The following is a 25,199-nucleotide window of genomic DNA, read 5'->3' on the forward strand; positions in this document are numbered from 1 at the left end:
AATATGAGTTCAAGTTTTAATATTATAATAATTTCCATTTTGAAAATGTGATTTTTAGGTTATTTGTGAATTTTTTATTTTTGCTGTTACAATATTAATAGATGGAAGGTAACTATACCACAGAAATAAAATTTCTTCCGATGGAAAAATATTTAAAATACCAGTCAAACATTCTATAATAAGAAAAACAATTTATCTGAGACCATGTGTCAGATATAGGACTAAGCTTTAAATATATTATTTCACTTAATTCTTAGAAAATTCTTTAAGATAGACATTTTTCTTGTTGTATAACCTGTTAATGGGCATAGTTGGCATTTGAACCTCAGTCTCTTTAATGGCAAAGTCGAAGTTTTCACACATACTTTCCTTTCTCCTTTTTCTCTGCTAGTGTTTTTAGTTAGTATTGTCTATTTAAGTTTATTGTTAAAATACTTATAACTGCGTTACTTTATTTACTCTAAATGATTCTTTGATGCACTGCTAGCATATGGGAGGCGATCTGTGAACCTTTCTAACCAGTCATTGTCTGTTTACTCCTTCCCAGTTTTAATTTTTATTTCTCCCTTATTTTTTTAAATTTTACTTATTATTATTATTATTTTAAATTTGCTGTAGGGCACATGTACTCACCAGAGAGAGACAGACAGAAAAAGAGAGGGAAAGTGAGAAAGCAAGCTGCCAGGTCTGGGACTCAAACTGCGGTCGGCCATGTGGGAGTCCGGTGCTTTTAACCATCATGCCATCTGCTGGCTTATTTTTAAAAGTTTATTTATTCTATGAATGAGAGAGACAAAGAGACAGAAACAGAGAAAACCCCCCCGAAAGGGTCCCCAGGCCATGATCCACCCTTGGCCTCAGCCAGCCTTTTATCAGGCATACATGTGTGCCTAGTGTTCTTCCTATTTATTTATTTTTCTTATTGCCAAAGAGTGTATGCACTCTTCAGCGAGAGAGAAAAAGCACTCCCATTGCGGCATGCTTAAGTCACAATCCGTTTCCATTTCTCTTTTTCATTAGGCTTGGGCATACACGCACTTGTGTTTGGTGTGTTTTAAGTCACTGGGCTGGGATTCAAACCTCAGTCAGCCATGTGAATCCAGTTTCCCATGAACTGCGCTTAACCCCTGCATTTCAGGACCTACTCTCTCAGTTTCTATTTATTGCTATATGATTTTTTCCATTGTCAAGAAATATGACATTACATTTTTTTTAACGTTATCTCCATATTTGCTTTAATCTTTTCCACAGTAAATATTCTTAGTGTTCACTAACAGTTTTTTTCTCATAACTTCCTTTGTTTTCTGTTATTTGGCTGAAGTTCATCCTCTAGTAATTTCCTCAGAAAAGGTTTCAAAACATAATTTTGTGAGTTCTTAAATGTTTATGTAGCTTGACCGTAGTTGTTTGTTTTAAAAGAGATTTTTGTTATAGGGCACCCACTAGAGAGACAAACAGACAAAAGCAGAAAGCAAGAAATCACCCCCTAGGGGGGATGGCCACACTGCAGTTTCTTCTCCTTCATTCTCCTCTTGGGATCTTGGGCACACACACATACACACACACACATCTGGCTTGAGTTTTAAGTCACTGGGTCTAGGACTCGAACCGGAGTCAACCATTACACCATCTGGTGGTCCCTATAGTTTCTTTTTCTTTCTTTTTTTTTTTTAGAATTATTTATTTTACTTTATTTATTCATTTGTTCATTTTAATTTAACCAAAGAGAGACACAGAGAGAGAAAAAGTGAGAAAGCAATTCACCAGGTCCAGGACTCAAACCATGGTTGGCCATGTGGGGATGTCTGTGCCTTAACCACCACACCACCTGCTGGTCTTCCCTGTAGTTTATTCTTAAAAGATAGTTTGACGAGATATATAATCAGTTGGATCTCACTTTGAGGATCTTATTGGTGTTACTCCAATTTTTAGTATTTAATGCTGCTGCTGAGAAATCTGGGATAAACCTGAAATTTCTTTCCCTTTAAGAGTGATTTAATCTTTTTTGCCTACTTGTCCACAGGTTCTTTGTTTTGAAGACAGATAATTATATAATGACATAACTTGATAGTTTTGTCAGTCTTCTCTGGCATATGACATGTTCTTTCAACATGTATATTTATGTATCCCTTTATTTTAGTACAGTGTTTCGGAATTATATTTTAAAACATTTATTTTATGCAGTTACATCTCCCATGTGAATTTGTTTGATCTCCTTTGTCTGACATCTATCAATTTCTTTCTAATCTTTTTTTAAGGTGTGTGTGTGTGTGTGTGTGTACATGCGTGCGAGCACATGCACAGCAAGAAGGGGAGAGAGATAGACAGACTGACCCTTGACAGGGTCTCATCACACCATTGTCCCCTTTTTTCAGCCTTCCAGCTTTTCAGGATCTTGGGCATATACACTTTGTTGCCTAGTATGTTTCAGGTTGATGAGGCAGGGAATTTGAACCCACGGTTGGTCCTGTGGCCTCCATTAGTGCAGTTCACTATGCTGCAGATAGTGCCACCAAGGCAGGGCATCTGATCTTTTTAACTCATTAGTGTCGTTAAGTTTTACTTCCTTTTCTCATTAACCTCTGTGTTCTTTATTTTATTTTGCAATGTCTATTCACCATACTCCTTTTCAATATGACTTTATCTGTTCAATCTTATTTTTTCCTTTACTTTTCCCCTTGATTCTGCCCTTCTTTTTTATGTCTTCTTATCATGCCATCTCTACTTTGTGGTTTTCCAAATGGACAGTTGCTTCATTAGGATTTAAAGTTTGTGTCAAAACGTTTGCCATCTGTATCTGCTCCATCGCAATATACTTCTGGTATTTTTCATTAGAATTTTACATTTTCTTTTTATTTGCCCTCTTTTAAAATATTTTTTCTTTTTCTTTTAGATGTGAGTTGCTATCATGTTGTACAAGTTGGATTTTCTTGGGTCAGCTGTTTTGTTCAAAGTTCTTTTGGGGAGTAAGCACAGGTTGCCAGAATGGTCTCACAGCCAGTTAGCTGGTTTGTATAGCTCTTTGCTGGGCAGAACACTTCCTGGAATTGTAACCTGTGTGTCTGATTCCTTACGTAGCATTGCCTTTTTTTCTTTTCTGTACCTAAGTAGGTCTTGAGTACTTCTGCAACCATTCTTCTTGCTTAGCCTCTGCACCTGTTTTTACAAATAAAGGATATAGCTTTTTACCTCATGCTAAGTATCTCAGTTTTAGAATGTGTATTTTTACTAACACTTTCTATAATCCTTTACTGTTGGGTGCTCTTGAGTTCTTTGATGTACTTCCATGCCTTCTACCTGATCTTGGCTATTTTGGGTAGTGTGCTTTTATATATTGAGGAATCTCCAGATTTTATCTGACTCTTAGTTTCAGTGAAAATTGAATTTGTGGAATTTGGTCGTAATGAATTTTGGATGAGTTCCTACAGGAAAAGGGGAGAATTTCGACTTATATAAGATGTTCATATGAAAAGTTCTAGTTTGCTATTTTAAAATAATATCCTACTTCTTTTGTGCTGAAATTTTTAGGGCACTAACAAAACAGCAAGACCAAAATGGTCTATGTACTGGGAGGAGTGAAGATAAGAACGATGTATCATTAAGTGTATTTAATATTTGTAGAATGGCTAATTCAGGAAAATAAAGTATAAATGTGGAGTTGCAGTTAAAGAAATAGAACCAAAAAGATACAAGGGATAAATAAAAGATAACAATTGATCTTGCACCATCCCCCAACCATTCCTTCTATCCTCCTCTAAAATCTTAAGTCCAAACTTAATTCTCATTTATTACTTTTTTTGGTATTTACTATAGGGTAAATACTTACTTTTTTTGGTATTTTCTTTCTTACTTTTTTTGGTATTTTCTATAGGGTACTTTGCTTTCCTCCCAATTACAACGTCCCCTACCTGCCCTGTACACTACTCCTTGGTTATCAATGGTTTATCATTCAGCTCTTTTATAGGGATCTGAAACATTTTCAAAGGTATTGTGAACAAGATTTATGTATTTTCAAAATATGATCCTATCTTTTCTGTTAAAAAAAAGTAGGGGAAAAAAGTAGAAAAGCAATAAATAATTGAACATTTATAATGTGTGCCATAATTTATGGTGTGTTAGAGTAATGTTTAGCTTTCATGGATGTACCATATTAGACATTCTTGGAAAATATAAACCATGTAGCGCACCCTATCATAGATTATATATTGGATTGTCAGAAAAGTCATGACATATTTTTCAATTTTTTCTATGCAAAAATGCATTCTGATTTTTCTGACAACCTAATATTAATAGATTATTTTGTAGATTACAGAAAAGACTCAAGTAGCAAATATGACTCAGAATAACTTCTACTGAAAGCTAGTTTTAATATTTAAGATATCAGATTATGCATATTTCTAATTAGGGAGACTTTGCTATATTAGTTAAGTTTTGTGTTTTATGATTTTTCCCCATTAGTATTTGTGATCTTCCCTACAGGAAGGGTGCACATAAGAGTAAGAGTTTTGTCTATCAAAGTGATGTCACTGGGGGACCAGCAGTAGGCATAATGGCTATGTCACTGGGCTCCCATGTAGTCGACTGCGGTTCAAGTCCCAGACCCAATGGCTTAAACTCATGGCAGGCGCATGTGTCCAAGACCCCAAGAGGAGAATGGAGGAGAAGGGATTGCAGCGTGGCCATCCCCACTGGGGGATGACTTCTCGCTTTCTGTCTCTCTGTCTCTCTTGCTAGTGAGTACACGCGCCCTATAGCAAAAACCTCTCCAAAAAAAAAAAAAAAAGATGCCACTGACACAACATCCTTAGTAGTATGATGTTAATTTTGAATAAGTTTTGTAATAATGTCTATCGGTTTGCTTTATCTCCTTATTAAAAGGAGAAAAGAAAAACAAAACAAAAAAGGCATTTGTTAGAAGGAAGTTGGCCTTGTAAAAGTCCTTAAAGTAGTTTGACTTTTCTAAGTTTGAGCACTTAAATATAATATGTGTCACAAAAAGAATCTAGAAACACATAGCAAAGCTTTTAATTTCTCTCTATTTGTTATGGTTTTATTTCAACTATAATTTTTTCTAGGTGGAAGACTATGGAAGATTATGTTATATTAGACTACTAACATATTTATCCGCATTTTCTCTTTGGTTCTACCTTAACTCCAAAACACAAGTTAGTTATGTCCATTTTGTGTGGGTCCATTTCACTCAGTATTTTTTTTTCCTTTTCTTTAGATATGTTAAATTTGTGTGTGTGTATGTGTGTGTGTTCCTTTGTAGATTTAAAAATTAACAAGTAAAATAAGTATAATCCATCTTTGAAGGAAATGTTATAGTTTGGTTTTGGATCAGAGCTTCCCATGTAATGGAGAATAGATTTCACCAGTGATCTAATATTTTTACATCTGTCAGGAGAGGAAGTGGATGTTGTTAAATTAGAAATAGAAAAGAGAGGGGCCAGCAAGTGGCGTGGTGGTTATAGGCACTGGATTCCTACATAGCTGACCGTAGTTTGAGTCCTGAATCTGGCAGCTTCCTTTCTTGCTTTCTCTCTCTCTCTCTCTCTCTCTCTCTTTCTCTGCTCAAACTAAAAAATAATAATAACAAATGAAAATAAATATATCGGTTTTTAAAATTAAAAAAAAGAAATAGAAAAGCTGCTTAGAATTTTAAACTTATATTGCTACTAATTTAACAAAGAACATTTGAGAAGCATTTGAATTAAAGAAAGAATTACTTGAGTGACTTATTTTAAAAAAAATAGTTTTCTGGGTACAATCTCTAGGCATTGTGGTTTTGTTGGTCTGAAGTGGGGCTTAGGAATTAGTCTTTTTAACGAGCTCTTTGTTTTCTGATGCAGGTTTTCCTCTGATTGCCCTGTGAAAAAAACTGTCCTAGAGAAATCCTACAATTGAAAATTGTGTGCAATAAATAGCTACATTTTTGGGGAAAAATACAATCTCATATATGAAAGTATTTGTTAATAAAACAATTAATGTGACATCTTAATTTTACTATGGAGGATGTAAACTTTCCCTTCAAATATTTAACTATTTTAGATTTTAAGATGTAGTTGTTGATGTTTTCAAGATGTAACTGATGCTTCTTTCTTTGTGTTTCATGCATTTTTTAGTCCTGAGTCTGGAAATAAATGGCAGGTTAGCTGTGCTCAAAGTCCAGTTCCTACCAGGATTTATGAAATTTTGCTGATCACTTGATAATTAAACATATATATCGAGACATATCTATTAACATTTCCTTTCTGTACTCTATTTTTACATGAATATGAAATAAATAATTTCTGATTAAGGAACACATTTTTAAATATTTACATCTGTAAAGGCAGATTGTAAAGGAAAAGCTGTTAGAACTATAACCAAGTATTGGTTTTAAGGTTTTTCATTTCCTATTGAAATTCTTTTTGTTATTTACTAAGACAATAGGTGTTCCAGTTTTTTTTAGAATATGTATTTGTACCACAAAATTTTTGAAGTTATTTTTTTCAATTGTATTACCAAGCATAGTTCTTACGGTCTGGCCTTAGTTGTAAACACATAATCATTTTATGGATATCTATTATTTTGAAGAATAAATAAGGCCTCTTTTTTTCTTTTTTATCTCTTTCAGTATTGTTGTCCAGACATGATAAATGACTTTTCAGAACTGCCTAAAACAGAATTTTCAAGTACAGCAAATAAAAATAAGAATATTGATTCAGAGAAAGGAAAATTGATCATGTTAGTTAATGACTTTTATTATGGAAAACATGAAGGAGATGTCCAGGAAGAACAGAAGACTCACACAACCTTTAAATGCTTCAGTTGCTTGAAAATTCTAAAAAATAATATTAGGTATGTAAAGACTTATTGTTATTTCCATTTGGCACTTGAAATGCTGTATCTTTATATTGCATTTTTCTGCACAATTCTAGGTCAGCAATTTTAACTTTAAAAACAAAGGCACATTCTCTTATTGAAAAGCTTTTGTTTTGTTTTTGTATTTTAGAGTTTGAGTCTTGGATCCACTTAGTTATATTTCTTTCACGTAGCTTAAGAAAAGACAGTGTATTTGAACTGCAGGCAAAATGAGCTTCTTTTCTCTATTTTAGCAGTGATCTAGGAATTTATATTAGTTATTTTTCATTTTGTACCTGCCTTTATATTTTGTTTTTTTTCCTTTATTACAAGAACAACAACTTTTGTCCCATTTTAACCTCCTGCACACTTATGCTATTTAATGCTCAACTCTTTCAATTCATACTTAAAATTTTTTAGAACATTTACCTTATAGAAAAGTAATGTGTTTTAGAAATGTACCAGTTCTAGGAAATATATCATCCATTTTATTTGAATTTAAAATTTAACATATTTGACAATCAGATATTTAATTCCCAGTAGAAATTAAGAGATTATTTACACAAATGCTTTAAATTTTGTACTGATTAAGTTAGTACAAAGGACAAAGTAACAAGACACATTGAATGATACTTTTCATTGGTTACATAGCCTGACATTTACATGAGGTAAGGGGTTATTTTTACCCTGTTTTATTATAAAAATTTGCAAGTATTCAGTGAAATTCTGAAACTTTTACACTGGGCATGTGTATATTTACCATATTGATTCTACCAATAACATTTTACTATGCTTCCATTATCATGCATCTGTTTACTCTTGCTTCTAACGTGATTTATTTTTAGTGTATTTCAAAGTAAATGGTAGACATCAGGGTACTTCCCTTAGATGAGATATTTTATTTGTGTTTGTATAAACATACACATATATGTATGCCTTTTTTTTTTTTTTTCTTTTTTCCCTGTATTCGGACAGTGTCTTTCTGTGTTATACTGTTCCTGCCTCAGCCTCGCAAGCATCTGGTTCTGCAGGAGTGAGCCACCTTTCCCAGCTCTTTCAGATAGAGTCTTTCTGGGTTTTTCAGGCTGGCTATCAACTCACGGTCCTTTAGATCTTCCTGCTTCTGCCTCTTGAGTAGCTAGGACTGTAGGCACATGCTACTGTGCCTGGCTGTTTGTGGTCAGCTGGGGTTGAACCCAGGCCTCCCATATAGCCTTAGCCTGCTCGAGTAGCAGCATCTGCTGACATGAAATACTGCAGGTAGGCTCGCAATTGACATTTTTAAGTATCTGTAGTTATGTCTAGGCCCAGCATTTATTTATTCTTTGATTTCTGGGTCCAAAAGAATCATATGGAAAAATTCTCAGATATATCATTACATAACTCCTATAACAATTAATAATGGTTTCTTTAAGGTAGTGCTTTATAAACTTATTTTATTGTCTTATATGAGTTTTCATATTTCGTTGCTCCATTTTTTAAGCTTTAACAGTTATCAATAGCTAATGGTCCTCAGTTTAGCAGAAGGGAAATTTGCTTAGAAATAAAATATTGAAAGTGTTATAATAGGGACCAGCAGATGGTGTAATGGGTATGTTGCTGGACTCTCACATGGGTGACCGTGGTTTGAGTCCTGGACCTGGTGGCTTGAAACTTAAACCAGGTGTGTGTGCATGGGTGCCCAAAATTCCAAGAGGAGAATGAAGGAGAAGAGACTGTGGTGTGGCCATCCCGAGAGGTGATTTTTCACTTTCTGTCTCTGTCTCTATCTCTGGCAAGCGTACACACCCTATAGCAAAAATTCCCCTAAAAAAAAAGTGTTATAATAGAACTCTATCACCTATTTCCATATTCTTACTATTTTAATAATAATTGTAATCATGTTAGTAAATATGGCAATATCCATAGAAATGCCCTTCACTGATCTAGTTGCTTGTTAGACTTAAGTATTATACATTTGGTACTAGAAGTTACTACGCAATAGTCTTTTTGACTTTTCCTTTAAGATTAGCCTATTTAATAACAAACACAAAGGTGAAAAATTTATTTGATATTTTTTCAGAAGATGGTTTACATATGTCTAGATTATTAGAATATTTAGATATTTTAAACAAACTGCATTTAATAACATCCAGGAATTGAGCATTTAAAAATGTTTGCTTATTTAATAAATGTACCCTTGATGCTAAATATCTTATGACAATAAAAGTTGCATATATAGTATTTTACATTAACAGTAAAAATGGGGAGGCCAATTGATGTTTATAGAGAATGGTAAGAAACTGATAGCCCAAGACATCTATCCTCTGCTCTGTCTACATACTGTGATATAGTATTTTTTTCCTTACATTGAGTATCACTAAATATAATTGGGTTTATTTTGTTCTGTTCACAACATTGCAACAAGTTTGCTTTTTTTGGTTTGTTTTTCCCATTTGAATCTATTGGTTCATTGAGAAGTATGAGCTCTTGATGGGAGCTTATTTGATAAATGAGAGAAAGCTAGCTGGTTAAGGGATTATTTTGTTGATATACTTTACAATTGTGAACTGAAAGTTTAATGGCCCATGACCTCATTTCTGTGTGTAAATATTTAACTAAGAGGATTTTTTTTACAGGTGTTTATAGAGCTGTTGTTAAAATCAAAGGAGAAAAATATATTTCAAGATGTGCCATAACCCACTGTAAAGAAAAGTGATGTTGTAGAGGTGTGACAAAGAGATATATGTTATAACTTTCATGAGGATTGCTATCCAGGGTGATGACATTATCACTTGGTTCCAAAATTCTTCTCTTTAGGGACTCAACGTGAATAATTGTTAATAGTTGGCCCAGTCTAAAAATTGTTGTTTTGATTGAATAACTTTACTTTTAAATTCAGCAAAAAGCTTCAGTAAGCTTTTTAAAATAGGTATGCCCATTTATATTGTGCTATGTGTTGTTGAAGGTCATAGTTCCTGCTCACAAGAAGCTTTTTAGGGGAGCTGAACTAGCAGAATGTAAAACTGAAAAATGGACGTTGCCTACAAAGGGCATAGTTTGAAAGTTAAAATGAACAGTCTTGCTAACAGCAAACCAGTATCATTAAATAAAACAAAAGATTCCTGTAATTGTAGGCATTAAAATTGCTATTACATGCATTTAGAAACTAAGACATATATAAAAATACTAGTAATTTGTCTTTTAAACAGCTGGAATCTATTGTATATCTTCAAGCCTTAAAAGACTTCTCTCATGAGTCTGTAGCTGCTTTGAGCAGTAGAGTTTCCTTCCTTTTAGTGTTTTACTTTTACACATAAATAGTATTTCATGTATGGAAAATGAGACTTATTTTATCTAAAACATTGTTTTTAACAATCTGAAATTGTGATTAAGACTTAGATCAAATCAGTGATATCTCAAATGAATTATATTAATGAATTTTTTCAAAACAAAGATAAAAGACATTTACTTAGCTACTGAAAGTGTTTAAAATACACACATTTCCAGAAGACTTTCAGGCTTTTGTTTTGAGGAATGCATCTTATATTTTTAAGCTTTCGGTTCAGATGGTTATTTGTGAGATTTTCTTTTAGTTTTTAAATCTGAAGTTTTGCACCTGTTGACAATCATTTATAGGTTTATGAACCACATGAAACACCATTTGGAACTTGAGAAGCAGAGCAGTGAGAGCTGGGAAAACCACACCACCTGCCAACACTGCTACCGGCAGTTTCCCACACCATTTCAGCTGCAGTGTCACATTGAGAGTACACACACCCCGCATGAATTTTCTAGTAAGTTACAGTTTCATTTAAGTATTGAATAGTATTGATTCTGATAATATAAACCATGAGAAAACTGTAAGAAAAATCAGAATAAGGAATTGACTTGGTAATTTGAGGGCAAAATTGAAGAAGTTAATAAACTTTTAACCTTAATAAACTTCTAAATAAAATTAGTTACTAAAATTAAAGTCCTTATAAGTAATTCATTATGGTAACAGCCTTGCCATAATGTGTACATTAAACATAGAGACTAAATTAGAAGTCTCCAATTATAGTTTTCAAATAAGAAATCAAACTTTATTTAAACTTTAATAAACCAAACTTTATTTAAACTTCAATAAGAAAAACAACTGCATTGAGCATGTGAAAAATGGCATGGTGGAATGAAGCAGGTGGCACGAAGCTTATGGTGGCTGGATCCCACATGGCACACTGTGCAGTTATAGTTCTGGACCTGGCAGCTAGAAAAAACACATTGTGTGTGTGTGTGTGTGTGTGTGTGTGTGTTCCCAAAATCCCGAGGGAGATTAGAAAAGAAGGGATTGTGATATGGCCATTCCCCATGGGAGGTGATCTCTCACTTTCCCTTTCACTATTTCTCTTTTTTTCTCCCTGGTAAGCACATGCACCCTACAGCAAACTTAAAAAAAATAATAGAAAAAAAAAAAAGAAAAGAAAAAGAAAGAAAGGAAGGAAGGAAGGGCACTTAAAGTCACAGATTTTGGAACTAGGCAGCTTGAGTTCAAATTCCAGATCTTCCTCTTAAAGCAACAGCATGATTTCAGGCAAGTTACTTAATACTTAAATAATGATGTGTAATAGAAATACCTTTCTTACAGTGCTGTTGGTGCTGTTATAGGAATCAGATGAGTTCATGTAAGTAAAGTGCTTAAAACTGTCCTGGACACACAGTTAACAAACTGTATAACTGTTTGCTATCACTACTACTATTTTTATTGTTACAGATGTATAAAGTGAATGTTTTATATTTATTTCTTTAAATGTTGTAATACCTTTCCTTCCCTACTTTTAGCCATTTGTAAAATCTGTGAGTTATCATTTGAAACAGAACATGTTCTTTTACAACATATGAAGGACAATCATAAACCCGGTGAAATGCCATATATCTGCCAGGTATGCACACATTTTACCATGTTCATAAGTGTTTATTTAGTTTGATTTTTGTTGTTTGTTTACAAGATTTAACCTATTAGATCATGCCTGAGCAAATTTTTTTCCTGTAAAGAGTCAGTAGTAAATATTGTAGGCTTTGAGAAATGTGATCTGTGTTACAATGCATCAACTCTGTCTTCAGTAGCACAAAGGCAGCTGTAGACAATAAGTAAATGAAGTTATATGTTCTAATATGACCTTGTTTATAGATGCTGGAATTTGAATTTCATAAGATTTTTATATACATAAAATACATTAGTCTTTTTAGTCATTTAGATAAAATTCATTACTAAAATTAAAGTTCCTTCTGTAAATAGTGGGAAGTGAACTGTATAACTCATGCATTATGTAAGAGGTAGGCAGTGAGCTGAGTTTGCCCATAGACCATTGTTTGCTTGCATTTGTACTGGACAGAAAGACTCTGCTGCTAGAGAAAGAGAAACACATGTACTTATCTTACTTATCATATGATCTATAGAGAAGAATGAAGGCATACGGGGAAATATAAAATGTTATTTGCTGTAAAGAACCCTACTAGCTGCTTTAGACTATCATTCTTCCAGAATTTGAAGGTTCAGGAAAGCAAAAAGAAAGATAAAGGCCATTTATAATATAATGTAAAGGAGAATGCCATTTTTTGTAGTAGGAAAAAACCTTTTATATGACGATGTCATACAAAATTTAAGTTAAGATAGGGATGATAGATAAAAAGAGGGAGTCTAGTTACGTTTTGGGATGTATCCCTTAACTTCAAAAGATATCTTTTGTATCTCAGAGATTGTCTTTCAGTGCTTATATTGTGAAATTGTTAGTTTTGTAGACCTTATACCTGGTCTATCATTGTTAGGTTGAAATTGTATATCATTGTAAATTTACAAAGTAAACTAAATCTTCTTTCTATTTCCAGGTTTGCAATTACAGATCTTCATCATTTTCTGATGTAGAAACTCATTTTAGAACATCCCATGAAAACACAAAGAACTTGCTCTGTCCATTTTGTCTCAAAGTTATTAAAATTGCAACCCCTTACATGCATCATTATATGAAGCATCAGGTGAGATTTACAAGTTCTTCTTGTTGTCTTTAGTGAGAAGACTGATCATGATTTAGAACATTGACTAGATTTGTTCTATAAGAAAAGCAAAATTGGGGACCAGCAGTTAGCGTAATGACTATGTCACTGGACTCCCATGTAGTCGACCACGGTTCGCGTCCCAGACCCGGTGGCTTAAAGCTCACGCCGGGCATGTGTGCGTGCATGCCCAAGATCCCGAGAGGAGAATGGAGGAAAAGGGATTGTGGTGTGGCCATCCCCCCTGGGGGGTGATTTCTCACTTTCTGTCTCTCTGTCTCTCTCTGTCTGTCTGGCGAGCACACGCACCCTATAGCAAAAAAAAAAAAAAAGAAGAGCAAAATTATTTCAAATAACATGATTAACTTACGATTTATGTTGAATTACTTGTGAAGTTTCCACTTTTCCTTACGAGGATAGTGTAGCTCATAAATCATGAAAATTCTGAAGGGTATCCAGAAGTAGAAAAGCTCCTGATTGAGAGATAAACGGAGAAGCTAAGTGAAATATCCAAAAGATTGGCTGTTTGAAGTTCTAGGAATAGAAATGGGAATGATTTTGAAGTGAGTTATCAGGAGGAGGGAACAAAATTAGTTTGAACTGAAGAAGATTTTGAACTCATAATATTGTTTCGCTCTTTCTCTTAAAACTGCATTTATACCATTTTACCAATATATTGTAGGAATACATGTTATCATCACTGACCCAGAGTGGTCTCTTATACCTGCATGACAAATGAAATGGTAATGACATTTATTGGTTGACACTTGAACTCTGCCAGATAATTATTTACATCATAACTTGTTTCTTTTTTTCTTTTGGAGAGGTTTTCGCTATAGGGCGTGTGCGCTCATCAGACAGAGAGAGACAGAGAGACAGAAAGCGAGAAATCACCCCCCAGGGGGGATGGTCACACCGCAATCCCTTCTCCTCCATTCTGCTCTCGGGATCTTGGGCACGCACGCACATGTGCCCGGCGTGAGTTTTAAGCCACCGGGTCCGGGACGCGAACTGCGGTCGACTACGTGGGAGTCCAGCGACATAGCCATTACGCTAACTGCTGGTTCCCATAACTTGTTTCTTAGATAACTTTGCCAGTTATATTGTATAATTTTGGGGACCCAGTTTAGTGTCTGTACCCTTCCTTGTACTGTGATGCCTATTGATTTTCTTTAAGAATTATTTTATTCAACTTTATTTATTTATACATACATACATACATACATACATAGCAAGAGAGAGAAAGAGAGAGAACAAGAAAGCAAGCTACCATGTCTGGGACTAGAACCGTGATCAGCCATGTGGGAGTCCAGTGCCTTTAACCACCATGCCACCTGCCGGCCCCTTCTATTGATTTTTATCCTGAAGCAATTGAACCATCCTTTGTTCAGGCTAAAAATTTTGATGCAACACTGATCTTATTCTTGAGTGTGTGAAAGAGCAAGAATGGGGGCCGACAGGTGGCATGGTAGTTAAAGAGGTGGACTCCCACATGGCAAACCACAGTTTGATTTCCCATACTTGGTGGTTTGAAACTCATGCCAGGAACATAATATGTGCATGCCCAAAATTCCAATAGGAGAATAAGGAGACAGAATTGCAGTGTGATCATCCCCTTTGGGGAATGATTTCTAACTTTCCTCTCACTTTCTCTCTCTCTCTGGCAAGTGCACACCTCCTATAGGAAAATTAATTAATTAGTTAATTAAAATAAATAAATTTTAAAAAGAAAAAACAAGAATGACTTTGTCAAAATCAGAGGCCAGTGGATTTACTGAATATGATCATATAATCAGGTTTTGCCAACTCACTGAAAAGCCATATATGTTTTCTTATTATCGCTTAAATGGGCACCCTTTTATTCTCCAGGTGCTAACTTTGCTATCAGTTTCAGTCATTGGACAATCATGAAATTGACTTGTAGTTTTCTTGTTTGTTTTGTTTTTTTAGATTTTTGTCATAGGGAGCACGCACTCTCCGGAGAGACACATAGAGGGAAAGTGAGAATTCTTACTCCCCCTCTGTGCCCTCGAGGGATGGCTACATTACAGACACTTCTCCTCTGGGCTTCTCTGAGGATTTCAGGCACACATATTCATGGCCGGCATGATTCTCAAGCCGCCAGGTCTAAGACTTAAACCAATGGATTTGGCATATGGGATCCAGCACCTTAATCACCATGCCACCTGCTGGCCCTGACTCATAGTTTTTAATTGGGAAAGATCACAAAGGTAGGATTTCTAGGTGTTTGGGGGATTATCTGTGTTGTGACTGGGATTCCACTCATCCTTGAGAAGTTGCAGCAAGATTTCTAGTTTAGGATTTTCTGAACAGTGTTCTATCAGTTGTTAATAGGTATTTTTTCCCAAATTGTCATTAGCAAATACATTTGGTAAATGCCTAGATGTACAAAATTAAACACTTTATGTATGGTTTTTAAAATAGTACTAATCAAAGTTTTTATTATGCTAGTGATGTTGTAAATCTACCAGCAAATGATGTAATGCATATTGTTGCTCAAACTTGCTTGACCGCTGAACTCTTTGTTCTTATAATTACCAATTAATATCTTTTGATGAACAGAGTTTAGGAAACACTGTTCTTTTTCTTTTTTTTTTTTTCCAAGATTATTTCTTCCAGGACCAACAGTTGGCATAATGGCTATGTCACTGGACTCCCATGTAGTCGACTGCACCTCAAGTCCAGGACCCGGTGGCTTAAACTCATGCCGGGCGTGTGTGCATGCATACCCAAGATCCCAAGAGGAGAATGGAGGAGAAGGGATTGTAGTGTGGCCATTCCCCCCCGGGAGGGTGACTTCTCACTTTCTATCTCTCTGTCTCTGTCTTTCTGGCGAGCGCACGTGCCCTATAGCAAAATCTTCTTCAAAAATATAAGATTACTTCTTCCTTCCATGAAAGAATAAAGACAGATGGAGTCCAGGTGGGAGTGGCTACTCCCAACAGGGTCTTCACACCAATATCAGTCTCAGCCAGTCTGGATCCTGGGGCACACACATGGCCAGTGTGCAGGCAGACCTCTGGACATGAATCCAGAAGTCTCCCATGGTGTCCATCATAACAGAGCTTTAATGTTACTGCTAATGGCACTGCTGTTGGCCCCTCCTATTCTTAATACTCTGTATTTTATTTTCGGACTTTATTTTGAAAAGGAAAATGATATACAAAGCTATGCCTTCATTATAGGGCTTTTAAGATAATTTTCCCAGATGCTTTACGAATCTCTAGAGTAAAATATAGATGTGGGAAGAACAATGACTATGATAGGGTTGTCTGGGCCTACTATCTGGCTATGTGATTTATAATTTTCTTTCATACCCTGTATTGTATGTTTTAGCTTGCCATGGGTACCCAGTTTCTCTCTCTCTTTCTTTTTTCCCATATGCTCAGCAGAGACAGAGAAAGGGAAGATGTAAAAGCATCCCTGGAAGGGGAAAGCTATGTTGCATTTCCTTCCCTTCCATTCTCTTGGGATTTGGGGTGTGCCTGCATATGTACCCTGTATGTTTTTTCTAAGCTGCAGGTCTGGGACCTGAGGTGTGGTATCGGCCATATGAAATCCAGCCACTTTAACCTTCACACCATTTGCTGGGCCCGGTACCCAGTTTTCTTAAGACTTTATTTGGAGGCTCTAGCAGGGTTGTGCAGCTACACATATACTCCTGACAAAGAATGGATCCTTCTCTTATCAGAGAAGGTCGTGCTCTCTGACCAGTTGTGCTTCGGTAAGAATGCATATGGAGCGTTGAGAGAGGAAGGGGACACCTACCTAACCAACTAGATCAGCGGACTCAGCCCTGGCAGTTGGTGGGTGATAGATGTCACAGCCAGATTACCCTCACACCTTTAATCTTTTCTTCTTTTTTTGTTTGGAGTATCTAGGAGATAGACAGCAGTAAAGTAGATAGTCTAATTAAAAAGGGTCAAAAAAAGGGGAGCATATGATGGTACAGTGGTAAAAGACAATTCTCTGCAAGGAAAACCTACATGGAAACATTCCCAGTTTTTGTCTGGAGATCTGAATGTGCTGGGCACGTGTGTGCCTGTGATCTGTGCTTGCTGTTGCTGGGGGTGGATCAAGACACTGTTGGGGGTGCTCTATCTCTTTCTCTCTTTTTCTCTTATTCATGGAATAAATTTTTTAAAAGAAGATCATCAGTCATCCTTCAAGATATTTATAACTTGTATAATTAAGTAGAAGCTATAACTGAATGAGATTATAAACTTGAAATTGAGATTATATTATTATTGGGATATTAAACAAAAGAAAAATTGTTGACTTTGCCTCATTTTGTCTCAGAAGAGCTCAGTTGCAATTTTTCTATAAAAGATTATATCTTTGAATTTATAGCTAACAACCCAATTCCTGTTACTTTTAAGGAATAATGAAGACAATTTCAGATATATTAAATATGCTCATTATATCTTTAATGAAAGAATAAGCAGTTAACATATACTAAACACATCTGATGGCAGCAGCCAGTCCTTTATATGCATTATCTTGTGAAGATTAAACAAGATAATGCATATATTATTTCTGTTTCATAGATGAGGAAACAGCTTTAGAGAAAGTAACTTGCCTCATGTCAGATTTTCTAATAAAAGAGAAAAGTTTGACTTCAGAGCCAAGCTTTTACTGCTCTATCATATCTGAATTTCACATTAGCATTAGGTCTGTGGTAGAAATTTCATATAGTAAGAATTACCCTTAAACTCCTCATGTCTTCTCTCAAACAATATAATATGCTTATCAAAAAAAAAGGCAATGATTTCTCTATATCCAGAATAGATCATTATTTCTTTAAACATTATGTTACTAAAAATGTATTTTTATCATCCTTAGTTCACTGAAATGTATGCCTAGAAAAGAGGTCTGTAAGACCTGGGGCCAGCTGACAGAAGAGTAGATAACGTAGTCTATTTTATGACATTTTGTAGTTAAATTGTACTTGCTGTTCCTGTGCATTTTCCCTGTTAGTCTCCTGTTCTTTCTGCCTCAGTATTCATTTATTTAATGAATATTTATTGAGCGTCTTACTGTGTGCTTGGGGCTGTTTTAGGTATTACGTAACAGGGACCAAAACAAAATTTACGCCTTCTGGAATTTGCCTTATTGCAGAGGATACTTTGTGTATGTTTGCATGAATATGCTGGTAATAAGTATTATGGGAGGAGAATGTGGAGTATAAGTATTGGGGAAGTACTAAGAGTAGGAGGAGCATTTTGTATACAGTGATCAAAACAGGGCCTCTCTGAAGGAAGTGAAGGAGTTCACCACGTGGATGTCTGGGAGTAGTACATTACATAGACAGTGAAGTGAGTGTATACCTGAGAGGCTCCAAGGATAGCAAGGACAACACTGCTGGAGCTGAGAAGGTAGGGTATAAGATTGTAGTAACAGAATGCAGGCCGATTCTTGTGGCGCCTTGTGAGCTAGAATCAGGACTTCAGAAATTTTAAGCTTGTGAACGATCTGCCATGTTTTAAGATCACTGGCTGCTCTGCAGAGAATAAACCATAGGGAAGAAAAGACATGATAGAAAGAAGAGAAATGATTTTTGCAATACTCCAGGTATGTCTTGGAGCAGTATGGGAGCAGTGGTTGGAGGTAATAAGAAGTGGAAATATTATGAATGTTTTTGAATTCAGAACTGAAAGGATTTATTACTGTTTTAGATGTAGAATGTGAGAAAGAGTGATTGAAGTTTTTGTCCTGGGCAGCTAAGAATGAAATATTAATATTTATATACTGGGATATGGGGAAGACTGAGGAAGGAACACATTTTTGATGGGGAGAGGAGGCAGGAGATCAGGAGAAAATCTCGAGTTCATATTTCTCCATATTGATTTAAGAAGCATATTAGACACTAAGTAGTAATGTCAATTAGGCAGTTGCATATATGGTATTTAAAACCATGAAAGTGGATGAGGTAACCTAGGGAGTAATTACAGACAGAGAAAAGATTCTGGGAACTGAACTCTAATGAGCTTTCTGCCCTGTTGTCTTGGTATCAGTGTTTTGACCAAGTTTTCATTTTCTTTTTTTTTTTTTTTTCCATCTTCTTCCTTGAGCACATGTAAATGAACTTGTTTAAATTGCCTATAAATTATGAGATAATCCAATGTGCCATACATCTAAAATAGTCTTAATGCATCTAGAATTATAACCCTTTACATGGGCATATTGCTTTGAACTTCATAAAGAGCATTTATTTATGAAATACTTGTGTGCCAATAACTATGCCAAGTATGTCCCTGTACATTACTTCATTTGAATTTTTTTTTAGAGGGTTTTGCTATAGGGCGCATGCGCTCGCCAGAAAGAGAGACAGAGAGACAGAATGCGAGAATTACCCCCCCCCCGAGGGGATGGCCACACCGCAATCCCTTCTCCTCCATTCTCCTCTCGGGATCTTGGGCACTCATGCACACATGCCTGGCATGAGTTTTAAGCCACCCGGTCCAGGACGTGAACTGCGGTTGACTATGTGGGAGTCCAGCAACATAGCCATTATGCTAACTGCTGGTCTCTTCATTTGAGTTTTATAAATGATTGGTTGTATTTAAATGGGAATAGTGATGTATTTTGCAGAGATACAGCTTTAGAGAAAACATTCTTTTGTATTTGTGTGTCATTTAAAATGTATATATATGCATACTATATAAACTATATTAAGTATGAGAGTAAATAGGTAAAGATTACAGTTGATGTAGTAGAACACTGGATGAAGAGTCTGACAATGTCAACAGCTAGCCATGGGGAAGTGACTTAGATTTCCTTTAGGTTCCATTTTCCATCTATAGAGTAGTGGCTGGACTGAGTTTGAGAGGGATTTAGTCAAGGGCTTCTCAGCCAATAAGTAGCTGGACTGAGTTTGAGAGGGATTTAGTCAAGGGCTTCTCAGCCAATAAGTAGATTGGGATTGGTTGTTTTGTTTTATGCTTTCCTTTTCACATTGTCGAGTGTAGCTGTCTAAACATGTGACTGTTACTTTATTGGGTTGTTGAGGAAGTCATGATGCATTTTTGCATAGAAGAACAGAAAGATACCTAATGAGTTTCCCGACAACCTAATAATTAAACTAAATAAAATCCAAAAGTCGTTTCCTCAGTTGCATTTGGCCCTTTTCAGGTGCTCAAAAACCTCATGTGTCCAGTGGCTACCATATTGGACAGTATAGCTCTATAACATTTCATTATTGCAGAAAGGTTTTTTTTTTTTTTGGATAGTACTACTTTATACAACCACTTATATAACTTAACTTTCTTTTCAGTGTCTGATTAGATTTATTATTTTTAAAATTTTAAGTTATCAATTTGTCAACTAACTGGAAATAGTAAAAATTAAATGTAATTTACGGGAGCCAAGAGATGGTGTCATGATTAAGGCACTGGACTCCCACATGGTTGACTGTGTTCAAGTCTCCAATCTGGTAGCTTGCTTTCTCACTTTCCCTTTCTCTCTCCCTCCGTGTCTCTCTCTAATCAAATTTAAAATAATAATAATAGTGATAATGATAAATAATTCTTTTGGGGGGGTGGGGGAGAGGTTTTTGTTATAGGGCACGTGCTCTCGCCAGAAAGACAGAGAGACACAGAAAGACAGAAAGTGAGAAATGACCCCTCAGGGGGGATGGCCACACTGCAATTCCTTCTCCTCCATTCTCCTCTTGGGAGTGCACGCACACATGCCAGGCATGAATTTAAGCCGTCGAGTCCGGGACTCGAACCGCAGTCGACTACTTGGGAGTCCAACAACATAACCGTTAAGCCAACTGCTGGTCCCAAAATAACTCTTTTTAAAAAAGTAATTTATGTTTCCTGAGATAAAATGTAATATAGTTCATTTTCACAGTATTACGTGTTTAAACAATTTAGAGAGCTTTCACGCCACAGCTGATTAAACATTCATGTTTGATTCCTAGAAGTAATAAACATTTTTGAAACCTAGATATTAATGTAAAGAACATTTTACAAATAAAATGATATTTTGGAAATATTTTCTTTAGGAAATGGTAAACTACTAGTTTTTCATATTATTTAGATGTTAATAAATGTAAGGGGCTGAATGGTGATGCAATCTTAAAATGCTACATTCTATGAGGCTGACCCATATGGAGAGGTTTTGTGTCTGGAGACCTCCCTGAGTATATTGAGTATGTGCATGTGTCCACGATCTGGGCTAGCTAAGGCTTGTGTGAATAGGGGTGCTAAGTCTGTTTGTCCTTCTCACTCTTGGAAGATATAAATAAATCAAGTTGATAAAAAGGAAAAAAATTAAGTTCGAGCAGTTTTAGGATACAGGATTTGTGGTTATAGAAATTATTTTTCTGTTTTAAAAAACAGAAAAAGGGAATACATCGTTGTTCAAAATGCAGACTGCAGTTTTTGACATGCAAGGAGAAAATGGATCACAAGACTCAGCATCATCGAACATTTATAAAACCTAAACAACTAGAAGGGTTGCCTCCTGGAACAAAAGTGAGTTCAAATATGTTGTATTTTAACATGTTATATAATAATAGCAATTAACTTCTGCCCAGTTTTACCTATTGCATATAATATTTTTGACAATTATTTCTGATTTTTATTGTAACTTTGAACTTTTATCATTCTTAGCTTAGAAGAAAAACTTGTAACCATTGTTTTGAGTTCAGTGGTGGGTGCAGTGTTGGACTAGTATTCTTTTGTAAAAACTGCAATTAGATGAACTATTTTTTGGGTTAGTGGGTTGTTTTAATATTACATAGAGTATTTTTGAGCTATTTCAGTTGGCAACATATATGTTGTTTTAGCTGCTAAACTATAAGATGCTTGAGATCAGGAACCACATACTTCTCTGGTGTCCCCAGCATCTGATATAGTGCCTTGGATGCCATAGGTTCCCATATGTTTGTCAAAGTTGTTATTACTGAGTTTTCTCTCAGAGAAGCAAGTTCTGCTGCTGGATAGCATTGTGTTTTAAGTGAGCAAACACGTCTGACTGCATACTTATGATTGTAATTTACTTTTCCCACTTTGCCTTATATACATCTGTTTTCTCTGACTTCTTTATATACAGTCAGCTCTTGAATATTTGTTCCAGTGGAGGGAAACAGAGGCATGGATAATCCAAAGTGAAATAATCCCCAAAACATTTATATTTGGCTTTGGGTACTTACCTTTGAATGTGGGTATGTCTGTTATTTGAATTAACTAAAACAATATAAAGCCATGCTCTGAAGACCTAGAGCAAGAGACGCTACCCAGCATCCTTCCCTGCAATCCATTCATTTCATGCTGGGACTATACTTGCAGAACACTAATGTAAGCAGAGCAGTCCTCATTTCTTCCCTTATTAATAATAATAATATTAATGATAATGATACTAAATGTTTGTTTAGCACCTCAGAAGTAAGCTTTCAGTGTACTTTTTCATATAGTCTGTTATTTAATTCATGCAACAGATCCACTGAATAGACACAGCTGGTATTGTCCTGTGTTATAGATGTGAAAAGGCTTAGATAGGATAGATACTTATTCAAGGTCACATGGCTAGGGAGGGATAGTATCAGATTTAACCACAAGTCTTTTGATTTCTGGTGTAGTGCTATTGAATGAAACCTAAGCACATATATTTCACAGAACTTCCTCATAGGTTTTTCTTTATGTAGATGAGGAGAGAATAGTCTGGTAATTAACAAGAATGTTGGTAGGCAATTGTGTTTGTTACTATCAACCAATAGACATAATTCTCTTTCTTAATACTAAACCATAATGGCATTAGTTCTCTGTAAGAAAATACCATCGAACACTCCATGTAGTATAATGAATTGATGTTACCCCTCACATAACATTTGTAAGCATAAATTCCTGGGCAATGAAGCCCTGGAAAGAGGTGGTTACATTTACTTTATATCTGTCTGTTATGTAGTTATCAAAGAGTAATGTAGGCCTTTCTAGAGTTATTTTTCAGGCCTTAAGATTTAAATTTTGAGTTCTCCATGAATTTTTTTTTTAGTTGTGTCAGAGCACAAAAATAGATATGATGGAATGTGTTCTATTGATATATGTATATAATTTGCATTAACTCCTAATTATCCATTAACATGTAACTGATATTAGTACAAAAATGTAATGTTACAAGTGAAAAAATTAATTTCATTAAATTGGCTTGAGTATTTAGAATAAATGAAAGAGTTACCCAATTACAGTTCATGTGTGCTCTTTTTCAAAATTCTTGATATATATCTTTTTGTTATAAAGTTACATTTTAATATTAATGTAGTGATTAATTTTTTAAAGCAAATATTTTTTTCATTTTTGTAGGTTACTATTCGAGCTTCAGTTGGACCTCTTCAGTCAGGATCCTCAACTACACCTTCCATTAGTGCAAGCACTTCTACTCTACAACTCTCACCTCCAAGGACTAAAAATATAACTGCTAAAAATCTCATAAAATCTAATACAAATAAACCTAACACAACCAAATCCAATGCGAGTAAACCTATTGCCAGTAAGCCTAATGGAAATAAATCTAAATACAAATCAAAAATTGTTAATATGCAAAAGAAACAAAGCACATTGGCTAGTAGCAATAAAAAAAGTAAAGTCAATACAGCCTTGAGGAACTTAAGGTAAACTTTTATTCCTAATGTACAATGCTAGTTTAAACTCATGTTTAAAAATGTTATACTTTGGTTAGCAGAACATTAATAAGGCTATATCTTATTATCTTTATTTAAAAATATTTTTTATAATTTTCTTTATGTCTCCATAAGGTATCGTCGGGGCATTCACAAGTGCATTGAGTGTTGTTCTGAAATAAAAGATTTTGCAAACCACTTTCCTACATACGTCCACTGTAGTTTTTGCAGATACAACACTAGCTGTAGCAAAGCCTATGTAAATCATATGATGAGGTAAGATGAATTAAACATATAAATTTTCAATGATTATTATAGTTCAGCAAGTTTTTGTTTTAAAAACAAAGAATCCTGTCAGCAGTCAGAGTTCTCCTTTAAAGCTAAGCTAAGGAATCTAGCAATAAGAAACATGTAGGATATTATTTGATACCACTTCCCAGCATAATAATTCAAGAAGCTATTGGACTAAAGTTGTAAGAACAGTTAAAACTGTTGAAATTTGGATAGGCTTGTTAGGGAAACACTTTATCTTGGGAATTTTCTTTCCTATAAGGATTTCAAAAATGGTTATTTTCAAACAGAATTTTAAAAATTCTAAATACATTTACCAAACAGACACTTGTAATCTTTAAGTCAACTTTGAGAGACTTAAAGATTTTCAGTGATGTTAGAAATTTTACTGGGTTTGTTTCTGTCTTTATAGTTCATGTGTCTGTCCATCCATTTGTCCAGCTGTTCATCCATCAGGCTATCTGTACTTGAATCCATTCCATGATAAGGAGAGACTATGCCCGTCATAATTGCTATTATTTTTCATTAATTCATTCAATTTAGGTTATTTGAATACTTACTATTTACTATATGCTAGGAAAACCCTTCAGAGCCCTTATTATTTACTTGAATCTCACTATTAGGAGTATACTTTATTTCCTCAGGATAGACTTTCAGTTTTAAAAAAAAAGTCAAACGTTGCTTGTAAACTTGATACATTGATTATTCAAAGCGAGGTAGTTAAATATTTTTTAAAATGGAGATTAATGTATAATATCAGTGAATATGAAGATCATAACATGATCTTTATGTCACATTCTGGTCATTATCAGCTATTGCTTTCAAGGATTCTTTATCTTTCTTGGTGTCTTTAGCATTTCCCTCACATTATTGTTCCTTCCTTGATAATCTGCCTGACTTCATGGCACCTTGACTTCTTTACTACTAATATTGCCTGTCAGCTTTTAAGTTCTTACACCTGGTTTCTTCCTACAGTACTATTTTGATCTCATTCTGTATACTGTTCATTCCTTTCGAATTCCCATCCCCCCCCCGATATTCTGGGCTTTGATTTATTTTTCCAGTCTAGCAGTATCCTACAAGCTACAGATGATTGATTGATAGTCATTATTTGATATAATTATAAAAGGCCCTGAATATAATCTCAAAATATAGCACTCAAAAATCTTGAAGCAGCTGGAGCATAGTTAAGACTCTCTTAAAATTGGGACCAGCAGTTGGCATAATGGCTATGTCTCTGGAATCCCATGTAGTCAACTGCGGTTTGAGTCCTAGACCTGGTGGCTTAAATTCACGCCGGGTGCGTGTGCGTGCATGCCCAAGATCCCGAGAGGAGAATGGAGGAGAAGGGATTGCAGCATGGCCATCCCCCCGGGAGTGATTTCTCTCTTTCTGTCTCTCTGTC

General features: G+C 35.2%; 1 protein-coding gene across 7 annotated transcripts in view; it reads left to right on the forward strand.

Annotated features, from left to right (window-relative positions):
* Nucleotides 1–25,199, forward strand: part of ZNF280D (zinc finger protein 280D) — a 117,608-nt gene that overhangs the window by 44,157 nt on the left and 48,252 nt on the right. For all 7 annotated transcript variants that reach the window (XR_001369444.2, XM_006163824.3, XM_006163825.3 and 4 more), the window contains 7 exons: nt 6,620–6,843; nt 10,465–10,622; nt 11,647–11,747; nt 12,694–12,840; nt 21,225–21,359; nt 23,187–23,494; nt 23,639–23,779. Coding sequence is in view for 6 of the 7 variants with exons in the window: in XM_006163824.3 (XP_006163886.1) it covers nt 6,620–6,843; nt 10,465–10,622; nt 11,647–11,747; nt 12,694–12,840; nt 21,225–21,359; nt 23,187–23,494; nt 23,639–23,779 (1,214 nt within the window). In the remaining variant the exon portion in view is untranslated. The remainder of the gene's footprint in view (nt 1–6,619; nt 6,844–10,464; nt 10,623–11,646; nt 11,748–12,693; nt 12,841–21,224; nt 21,360–23,186; nt 23,495–23,638; nt 23,780–25,199) is intronic.

Source organism: Tupaia chinensis, unplaced genomic scaffold (genome assembly GCF_000334495.1).
Source record: "Tupaia chinensis unplaced genomic scaffold, TupChi_1.0 Scaffold143231_1, whole genome shotgun sequence".
Taxonomy (NCBI): domain Eukaryota; kingdom Metazoa; phylum Chordata; class Mammalia; order Scandentia; family Tupaiidae; genus Tupaia; species Tupaia belangeri.